The sequence below is a fragment of the Stegostoma tigrinum genome, chromosome 17 (assembly GCF_030684315.1).
Source record: "Stegostoma tigrinum isolate sSteTig4 chromosome 17, sSteTig4.hap1, whole genome shotgun sequence".
In the NCBI taxonomy this organism is placed as follows: domain Eukaryota; kingdom Metazoa; phylum Chordata; class Chondrichthyes; order Orectolobiformes; family Stegostomatidae; genus Stegostoma; species Stegostoma tigrinum.
In genome coordinates, this window is record NC_081370.1 from 42244078 (window position 1) to 42255303 (window position 11226).

Consider the following 11226-nt stretch of genomic DNA (forward strand, 5'->3'; position numbering starts at 1 on the left):
TTTGTAAAGTAATATTTCTTGCCTTGCTTATGAGGGATGAATTCATGATCAAATGCTTGCTGTGGGAAGCATTGTTTTTGATGCACACACCTTGGTGAATGGCGTGCATTGATTCCTCCCAGCCCAAACAGTTTAACTTGGATGAGGATAGCTGCCTTTCTCATCTACTAAGCAAGATTCTTCGAAATGGTAGGAAGCTAATTGCATTCCTCCAGCTATTTACAAATTATATGAATAAAATCTGTATTATTACAGACACTGTTAGAAGCACACTAGCCTCATGTCTGTCCTGTACAGGTTCCAAATATTGTGATTGAAACCAGATGGATCTTGTTGACTGAGATCCTTAATTGGGGTTGTTAATCTGGGCCAAACAGGAAACCCTGGATAACCAGCATCAACAGGAGATTCGGAATCTCCTCCATTCAGAGACTGACTCCAAGCTGGCTGGTCATAGCCAGAGTACTGTGCACAAGTAAAAAATGGGTGACTTGGTGGCAGGATACTGGCCTCTGTGCGATTATTTCACTCACCATACTCTCCGACAAAATCTTTGTAACATCATCACAGAGTAGTTCTTAGTGCACAAAATCAAGTATTAACCTTTTCACACCCTTTTTCGGATCCATATATGTCTCACCCAAATATCTTTTCCCTCACACTGTCGTAGTTATTTGTTTGTTTATGTGTTTGCATTTACAACTGCCCTCCTCCATTCCCAAGTCTTTAACTTTTCAAATTTAGGTGATCTGGAGATTTCGCTGTTCTCCATGAATTTATTCTTTTTAGACTTGGAAGAATGCTAGTTTGTTGGGTAAAAGCCAGTTGACATGGGCTGTCTTCCTAATGGTCTTAGGGCTGTAATTCTTCTCTTGAATTATAGGGCCTTTAACCTCTTGTATTTCTTTCATGAAAAATCTTGATGATGTACATCTATTCTTTATAGCTCCATTGTGGTCGCTGCTATCGCTGGTGATTTATCTTTTTCTTGGCACTATCTTGGATCTTTGCACCTTATTTGTCTTCTGTTAGTAGTATTGAATGTGGCATTTTATGCATCAAATCTTCACATTTTGTTGGTGGAATTTGGCTCTGAATCTGCCTGTAGATCTGTACTAAAATAAGTAGGTTTACTGAACTTATTGAAAATTTTAGGTTTCCTGCTTTCTTCTCAGCCATTGAATTCTTGATGAAACCAGCTTATTAGGGATTCTTCTTTGGAAGATGAGGAAGTTGAAGATTTTATTTGAACTTGTCTTTTCTTAATTACTTAAGCCCCTCATGTTACACTTAAATTTGGAGTAGTAGTTAATCACTGTACATTGTAGCAATACGACTTAATTTAGTTACAGATTCTTCTATTGTCTACCAATCGCTATACATGGCGTCAAGTGGTCTTTGCTATTCAGTTGTTGCCTCTTTTGCTTGTGCTTCTTATCAAATTTTGTTCCCATTTGGAATGTGTTGATAGCAGTGGAAAATATTTCAGCCACAGCACTATAGTTACAGTTTTCCATTTTTTGTCATGAAACAATTGGTTTTTATTCCAATGTAACTAATCTTAGGAATTTCTGCTTTTATTTAGACTCGGCCAGAAGTTTATAGAATCCAGTAAAATTTTCTGCCAGCTTTCCTTGACCTTTAGTTGCTCAACCTCTTCTGCCTTTTGAATGAGATTGAGGTCAATACGCATCCTGCTACTGGGGAGTGAAAATTCTTTGTTGTGAGATACACATTAGTTTTCTAATATAAAACAAAGAACTAGGGATTCTGGAAATCTGGCAAAAAGTGCAAAGTGCTGGAGAAACTCAGCAGGTCTGGCAGCATCTGTGGATGTTAATATTTTGGGTCCAGTGAACCCTTCTTTAGAACTGATGGAAACTAAGAAAAGATGGTATTGAGGCTAAGACATGGTGGTGGGAGGGGTAGCGAGACAGAGTATACGATAGGCAGAGGCAGAGATGGAGCTTGGCGGGAGAGAAAGACAGGCAGAGAAAGGAATGGATGATGGTAAGCCAAGGAGAAAAAAGAGCTGATAATGGAGACCACAAGTAGGTGTAAATGAGTTGGTTGTGCTGAAAGCACAATCCCTACCATGCAGATAGAGGCCATTCAGTTCATTGAGTGTAGACTGACTCTCCAAACGGCATCCCACCCAGATCCATCCCCATAACCCTGCATTGAGCATGGCTAACTTCTGAGCCTGCATATCCCTCAACACTACCAAGCAATTTAGCATAGCCAATTCACCTAAACTGCACATCTTTGGACTGTGGATTTTGAACCAGAGCACAGTGCAGAAACCCCTGCAGACACTGGTAGAACATGCAGTGCCACACAGACATCACCCAAGGCTGGAATTGAACCCAGGCCCCTGGTGCTGTGAGGCAGTATTGCTAATCACTGAGCCACCACGCTGCCCTGATGCCAGGGTCTGTGATGTAGGGATAAGTAAAGGACATCAAATAAGCTGTTTATGCCCTAAAATTATTGAAATTAATATTGAGCCCTGAAGTCTACAAGTGGAAAATTAGATGCTGTTCTTCCAGCTTGCACTGACCCTTGCTGGAGCACTTACAGCAAGTCTGAGACAGAAATGTTGGCCAGGGAACATGGTGCTGCGTTGAATTGGCAAACAGCTGGAAGTTTAGGGTTATTTTTGCAGACAGCTCTTCTTCCTCGGCGTACTATTCTCCATTCTTTATCTGCCTAACACCTCGTCGTCTGGGCTGTGTTCTCTGACTATTACTTACTTCTTTATTCCACCCTCCCACCACCCCCTGTTTTAGCATATATATCACGTTTTCCTACCAGTCAGCAGTTCTGAAGAAGGTTCACTGAACTTGAAATGTTAACTGTTTTCTTTCCACAGTTGCTGCTGGACCTTCTGAGTTTCTCCACCAATCTCTGTTTCTCATCTTCTAATATTTGGTTTCCTCTGTGGTGGACAATTACTTATAGCATACCTTCCTACCTTAAATGCAGTGTTCCCTGAACTGTGTAATTGAACTTCTGGCTGTAAGTAGTGCCTTGATAATTGAGCTTGCTGATTTGATAACATTTGATCTTGTGTCCAACTTGAAATCCATGATATACCCATTTACACATTGGTCAACGTGATAAAATGTTTGGTTTGGGTCCCTTAAGAAAAGTTTGATTTTATCTTGTAGTAGAGACTGTTCTACCATGTATCGCTTTTTGATCTTTTGCTTCTTTGTGCATGTATACCGCGATGGCACATTTTCTGAAAGTGATCAACCCTCTTACAACAGCATTTGGTTTATAATCAGGCAACGTGCCTTAATGACTACCTCAGTGAGTCCGACCTCCATCATTATGAAATGCTTAGAGAGGCTATCAACTCCAGCCTCCCAGATTTTCTTAATCAACTACAATTCATCTATCATCACAATAGGTTCATGGCAGACGCCATCTCTCTGGCCCAACACTCATCCCTGGAACATCTAAATAACAAGGACATAGAAGTCAGACTCCTATTTATTGACTCTCTCTATACCTTCCACACCAAAATTCGATCAAAACTCATCTCCAAACTCTAGGACTCTGCTCCCCCTCTGCAACTGTATAATCAATTTCCTGGCCCACATGTCATAACCAGTAAGGATAGATGACAGTTCTTCCACAAAAATCCTCAACATCAGTGCCCTACAAGGCTGCATACACGGTCCCTTACTATTCTTATACACTTATGAAGCCATGCTGACTCGGCCCTATTTTGCCATGCACTTGCACGTAATCCACAATCTCATTCTTAATAATGGACTCTCAAATCTTACTAACGACCAAGGACTGGCTAACCAGCCTGTGGTTTCCTATCTCCTGTATACCTCCCGTCATAAAAAGGGATGTTATGTTACCAATTTTTCAGCCCTCCTTTACTCTAGTGATTCATAAAAAATCATCAACAATGACTCTGCAATTTCTGCAGCTATCTCCCTCAAAACGCTGGGTGTATTCCATCCTTCAGACCATTCAGCTTCCCCAAAACATCCTCCTTCATGATAGCTACTACACTTACCTCTGCTTCCTAACTTCCTTGAAGTATGCTGCTGATGCCTTCCACTGTGAAAACTGATGCAAATTACTTATTCAGTTCCTCTGCCAGTTCTTTGTTTCCCATTACTACTTCTCTAGCCTCACTTTCTAGCAGTCCAATGTACTCTGTCTTGCGTCACTCTTACCTTTTAAATATCTTTAAAAATAACTCTTGCAATCTATTTTTTATATTACTAGGTAGCTTATTCTTCTATTTCCTCTTCTTCTCAATTATTGTTGTTTGAGTTGTTCTTTTCTGTTTTTTTAAAAGGCTTCTCAATTCTCTGGCTTCCCACTAATCTTCACCACTTTGTATGTTTTTTGTTTAAGCTTTTACACTGTTCCTGACTTCCCTTTCCAGCCATGATTGTGTTGTCCTCCCATGTCTATGTATTTTCTTCCTTGGGATGAATTTCTGCTGTGTCACCTGAATTATTCCCAAATACTCCTGCCACTCCTCATACATCTTCCCTGCAAGGGCCCTTTCCAATCAACCCTGGCCAACTCCTCCCTCATGACTATGTAGTTACTGTTACTCAACTGTAATACTGATACATCTGATTAGAACATGAATTTCCAATCTCTGGCATCAGTCTGGTGGATCTGTGCAGTGCAGTTTATATGGTTATCTGCCAAACTTATGCTCAATTTGTTACTTGTAATCCAATTCATGTCTTCTGTAAATTTATTAATGTACTTTATGCTGCTTTCCATAAAGCCAAAACATCTACTGGCCTAGATAACAAAGTGTGAAGCTGGATGAACACAGCAGGCAAAGCAGCATCTTAGGAGCACAAAAGCTGACGTTTCGGGCCTAGACCCTTCATCTGATGAAGGGTCTAGGCCCGAAACGTCAGCTTTTGTGCTCCTAAGATGCAGCTTGGCCTGCTGTGTTCATCCAGCTTCACACTTTGTTATCTCGGATTCTCCAGCATCTGCAGTTCCCATTATTTCTGATCACATCTACTGGCCTTCTTTGTTTCACTGTTAAGTCCCCCAGCCTTGCACTCTGAGGGCTTACAACTCCTGGATTTCTCTTTTCATCCATATCTTTTGCTTTGTTTCTTTTATGTATTGGAACTAAGCTTGTGCTTCTATTCCAAAAAAAACTTGGGTTTATGTAGAATATTTAATGTAATTAAAATAATTAATGCCTTAACAGGAACATTATGAAACGAAAACAATGAGAACCGATTCCAAAGTGGATATTGTGTAAGTTGAGTAAATGAGGACCTTTTATGTGGAAGATATCTTGTATTGCCATTGACAGTAAAGACAGTAATGCTGTCATTGAGTCATAGAGATTTACAGCCTGGAAGCAACTTGTCCATGCTGACCAGATATCCTAAAAAAATCTAGTCCCCTTTGCCAGCATTTGGTCCATATCCGTCTTAAACCCTTTCTATTCATATACCCATCCAGATGCCTTTTAAATGTTGTCATTGTACCAGCCTGCACTACTTTTTCTGGTAGGTCATTCCATATACATGCATCACCTTCTGTGTGAAAAAAATTGCCCTATAGTCCCTTTTAAATCTTTCCCTTCTCTCCTTCAACCTATGACCTCTAGTTTTGGACTCCCCTATCCTGGGGAAAAGTCCTTGTCTATTTTCCACATTTGTGCCTCACATGAATTTATAAACCTCTATAAAGGTCACCCCTCAGCATCTGACACTCCAGGAAAATAGCCTCAGACTATTCAACCTCTCCCTATAACTCAAGCCCTCCAACCCTGGCAACATCCTTGTAAATATTTTCCGAACCCCTTCAAGTACCACAACATCTTTCCTACAGCGGGGAAACCAGAACTGCATGTAGTATTTGCAAAATGGCCTAACCAACGTCCTGTACTGCAGCAATATGACCTCCCAGCTCCTATACTCAATGCACTAACCAGTAAAGGCAATAATACCAAATATCATCTTCACTATCCTATCTACCTGCGACTCAATTTTGAAGGAAACTTGATCCTGCACTCCAAGGTTTCTCTGTTCAGCAATACTCCCCAGTACCTTACCATTAAACGTATAAGTCCTGCCCCAAAATGCAGCACCTCAAGTTTATCTAAATTAAACTCCATCTATCACCCCTTGGCCCATTGTCCCATCTGATCAAGATCCCATTGTACTCAGAGGTAACCTTCTATGCCGTTCACCACACCACTACAATTTTGGTGTGATCTGCAAACTTACTAACCATACCTCCTCTACGTTTACATCCATATCATTTATGTAAGTGACCAAAAGCAGTGGAACCAGCAAGTCAGAATGTTGCCCATAGCTCTGTCCTTATTTAGAATCAACTGACTATATTCCACTGCAGACCTGGAGCATAAGACCTTGTCTAATACCCAAGGGCAGTACTGAAGAGAGATTGCATGGTCACAGATGATCCTGGATGATCTTGACAAGGTAGATGTGGAAAGAACATTTCCTCTTGCCCGTGAATCCAGAACTTAGGGTCTCTGTTAAAAATTATGGGTCACCATTTCAGTGTAGCTAACAATGAATTTACTCTGTGAGGTTTGGGCATCTCTAAAACTTTGCCTCAGGAGACAGTGGAGGTCAGGTCATTGAACATTTTTCAGGCACAGATAGATAGATAGATGGGGAATCAGAATTTTGGAGATAAATGTGAATAAGGAAGTCAGACGAAAAACATCTGTCATGATCGCATTGAATGACAGAGCAGGTTTGACGGCCTGAATGGTCTACTTCTGCACCAGTTTGTACGTTCTGATCTGTTATGCAGTAAATTACAAGACAGTTTGTTAGCAGGTGCCTGGAGCAAGCAGACCTCCTTTGTTGAGCTGATTCAGATTGTATATGTCAGTCCGGCAGTAATGACACAAGATGTGATTTTACTTTCAATCAAACTGAGTACGCTTCGGCTTCTCCCCCATAGCAAATGAAAGGCTGGGGGATGTCGGGGGGTTCTTGACAGAGCAATTAGGATATGAGTTTGCAAAATGTAGGAAAGGTATTTCTACATGGGGTGGGGATGGCAGCAGGGATCAAAACTGAGGACTGTATGTACAGATGGTAAGATGCTCACTAATAAATTCAATAAGGAACTCAGGAGAGATTTCCTTAACCAGTGGTTATATTACTGCCGGTAGGTGAAGCAACTAGCATAGATAGATGCATCTAAGGAGGACCTAGATAATTACACGAGGGACAAAGAAGTAAATGTTGATGGGATTGAAATGCTTTGTGGAGCAATAAATGCTGGCATAGACCAAGTTGAGCTGTGCTCTGTTTCTGTTCTCTACATTCTACGTTAAAAAGAATTTTATCTCAAAAAAGGACTCAAGGAAAATTAATTATTTGAAAATGTGGCATATTCTTTCAAAATTAACTATTACTGTCTCTTGATGAAATTAACTGCCCTTTCTTATGTTTCAGAAGTGACCATGTCACAGAAATGGCCAGTTGATGCACAAGTCTCCTTAGAAGACATGCACTGGATTGCAGGTAAGAATTGGATCTGGTATATCTGGACAGTAACTGGTGTTGGGAAGGTTCTGAAACTATTGATATAAATGGCAATGGTCAAGGTTGTGAATTGTAGATTGCATACACCATTCAGGATGATAGGTTAGTGCAGCACTGCAGGTGTGTTTCATTGTCTGAGTTCCCATCCTTCAGATGAGACATGCTGTTGGTTCAGGTGGAATTGTAAGATTTGAACAAAGTAAATGAGTTCTCTGCGCCCTGGTTCATTTTCTTGGACTCAACTAATGAATTGATTGCTTATTTAATTTCTGTTATGGCTTCTTGATTTTATAAAAAATTTAGTTGTGAGACATGAGTGTCACTGGTTGGCTAGCTTTTATCACTTGCTGCTACTGCCTTTGAGAAGGTATTGGTGTGTTGCCTTCTTCAACTGTTGCAATCCCTGAGCTGTACCCACACTGCCCTTAGTGATGGAATTCCAGAATTTTGACTCAGCGACTATGAAGGAATGGTAATATATACATTTAAGTCACAGTGATAATTGGCTTGGAGAGAACTTGCAGGTGGTAGTGTTCCCATGTATCTGCTGCCATTGACCTTCTAGATAGAATTGGTGGGCGAGGAAGATGCTATTTAAAGATCTTTGATGAATTTCAGCTGTGCATCTCCTAGATACTGCTACTGAGTATCAGTGGTGGAGGGCATGGATGCTTATGGATGTTATGGACTGTGTTGGCTGAATGGTGTCAGGCTGCTTTAGTGTTGTTGAAGCTGCACCCATCCAGGGAAATGGATAGTATTCCATCACACACCTGACTTGTGCTTTAGATGATGAATAGGTTTTGGGGAGTCAAGAGGTGAGTTACTCACCACAATACTTGTAGCCTTTGACTTGCTCCTGTAGTCACTGTGTATATATGGTGAGTCCAGTTGAGTTTCTGTTCAGTGATAATCCCTGGGATGTTGATAGTGGTGGATTCGCTGGTGGTAACACCATTGAATGTCAATGGGTGGGGGGCAGATTGTCTCATATTGGAGATGGTCATTGCCTGACATTTAGATGAATGAAACTTGTCACTTGTCAGCCCTAATCTGGATATTGGCTAGATCTTGTTGTGTTTGAACATGGACTGCTTCAGCATCTGAGGAGTCATGAATGGTGCAATCATTGGAGCTCATCCTCACATCTGACCTTATGATACAGGGAAGGTCATTGATGAAGCAGCTGAAGATGGTTGGATCTAGGACACTGTCCAGAGGGACTCCTGCAGAGATGTCCTGGAGCTGAGTTGACTGACCTGCAACAACTACAACTATGTTCATATGTGCTAGATATGACTCGAACCATAGCCATTGATGCCACTTTTGCTAGGTCTCCATGATGCCGCACTCGGTCGAATGTGTCAAAGGCTGTTACTCTTCCCTCACCTCTGGAATTTAGCTCTTTTCTCCATGTTTGAAACAAGGCTGAGTAACCCTGGCGAAATCCAAACTGGGTGTTAATAGCCAGGTTATTGCTGAGCAAGTATTGCTTGATAATGCTATTTATGGCACCTTGCATCACTTTACTGATGTTCAAGAGTGGACTGGTGGGATGGTAATTTGCTGGGTTGGATTTGTCCTGCTTTTTGTGTATAGAACATACCTGGGTGGTTTTCCACATTGTCAGGTAGGAGCTAGTATTATAATTGTACTGGAAGAGCTTGGCTAAAGGAGTGGCAAGTTCTGGAGCAGAAGTCTTCAGTACTATTGCCAAAATGTTGTCTGGGCCCATAGCCTTTGCAGTGCCCAGTGACTCCAACCATTTCTTAATATCACATGGAGTGAATCAAATTGGCTGAAGACTGGTATTTGTGATGCTGGGGATCACTGAAGGAGGCCAAGATGGGTCATGAACATGGCACTTCTGGCTGAAAGTTGTTGCAAGTGCTTCATTTTTATCTTCTGCACTGATATGTTGGGCTCTTCCATCATTGAAGATGAGGATATTTGTGGAGCCTCCTCCTCAAGTGAGCTGTTTAATTGTTCACCACCATTCATGACTTAATGCAGCAGGATTGCAGAACTTAGATCTGAGTCATTGGTTGTGGAATGCTTAGATTTATCTATCACTTGCTGCTTATGCAGTTTGGTGTGCAAGTGGTCCTATTTGTTGGCTGCACCAGGTTGACACCTTATTTTTAGGTATGCTCAGTGCTCCTCCTGGCATGCCCTCCACTCTATTAAACCAGGGTTGATCCCCTGGCTTGATGTTAATGGTTGAGTGGAGATATGCTGGTCCATGAGATTGCAGTTTGTGTTGGATTAGAATTCTGCTCTGTTAATGGCCAACAGTGCCTCATGATGCCCAATCTTGACTTGCGAGATCTGTTCAAAGTCTGTCCCATTTAGCATTGTGGTAGTGCCATACAACATGGCACAGCGTACTCTGAAAGTTAAAGTGTCTTCACAAGGATTGTATGGTGGTCACTCTTAACCAATACAGTAATGGACAAGATGCGCGTTCAGCAGGCAGATTGGTAAGGATGAGATCATGTAAGTTTTTCCCTCGTTTCTTACCTCATCACCTGCTGTAGAGCCATTCTAGCAGGTATGTCTTTAGGACCTGACCATCTCAATCAGCAGTGCTATTGCGGAGCCACTCTTTGTGATGAACATTGAAATCTATCCAGAGTCCATTTGCACCCTTGCCATGCTCAGTCTTCCTCCACGTGATGATATATGGAAAATGGCTGCTGCACTAATAACAAAAATGACAAAATCTCCTACTCAATAGGATGTGATTTGGGAAGTTCAAAGACTGCTTAAAAAAACTCAATGTGGGCATTATGTGATGCAACATTTAATACAGCAACTGTACTTGACATTGTAATCAACGCGGAGGACATGCGGTGGGAAGTTAGTTCAATAGCAAAGTGATTTAGATATTAGCTTTGTATCTCATTGAATGTTCCCTGTCGACATGGGAGTACGCCACGCTATTGAGGGTGCAATCTGGAGAACAGTTTCATATCTTTCTTCTTAAATAAAAATCTTCAAAATGCAAAAGCACCAAATTTGGCATAAGTCAGCAGCCCATTTTGGGGTCACCCACCCTGAATCCCAGTGAGCTCGACCATGCCAGAACTCACATTTCAAGCTGTGTGGTATTTACTGTCAGGAAGGGTTTGTAGACTAGGAAATGACCCAACTCTGCAAGAGAAAAAATTCAGATCATGTAATTTGATTTTTGTGTAGGTTATCATGTACTTGCCTCTTTGCCAATTATTATTTCTTTTTAAGCACTTTCCAGAGCAATGTGTGGAAGGCGCAGACATTTTCTGTTATTAGTATTCTCTTCTAGTAGTGGGATCTCTGCTTGCAATGCATCTTGGGTGATTAGTGTTGTGAATATACAGTTTGAGATGCATTTTTTGATATTTTTACATGGCTTAGGTTTGATCACAGTTTTTAAATTGAGATTGTTTAATAGTTCATTCAAACAGAGAATAGCACCAGCAATATAGCACCAGTAATCATCCCACCTGCAACTTGTAATTATACGGCCGTGTCTTAATTATAGAGACGTCATCAATACTAGTGCTACCACAACACTCAATGCAGATAACTTGTACAGCATCCATGTAATAAATGTCCAGCTGCATTTTAGAAAGTGGACCGTGAGAAGACAGGAAGCTAAACAAGAGAATAAATGACTCAAAATTAGAATATTGAT

At 41.1% G+C, this 11226-nt stretch overlaps 1 protein-coding gene across 4 annotated transcripts in view; it reads left to right on the forward strand.

Annotated features, from left to right (window-relative positions):
- Nucleotides 1-11226, forward strand: part of dnajc24 (DnaJ (Hsp40) homolog, subfamily C, member 24) — a 99592-nt gene that overhangs the window by 83427 nt on the left and 4939 nt on the right. For all 4 annotated transcript variants that reach the window (XM_048545056.2, XM_059652121.1, XM_048545057.2 and 1 more), the window contains exon 5: nt 7461-7529. In XM_048545056.2, the coding sequence (XP_048401013.1) occupies nt 7461-7529 (69 nt within the window). The remainder of the gene's footprint in view (nt 1-7460; nt 7530-11226) is intronic.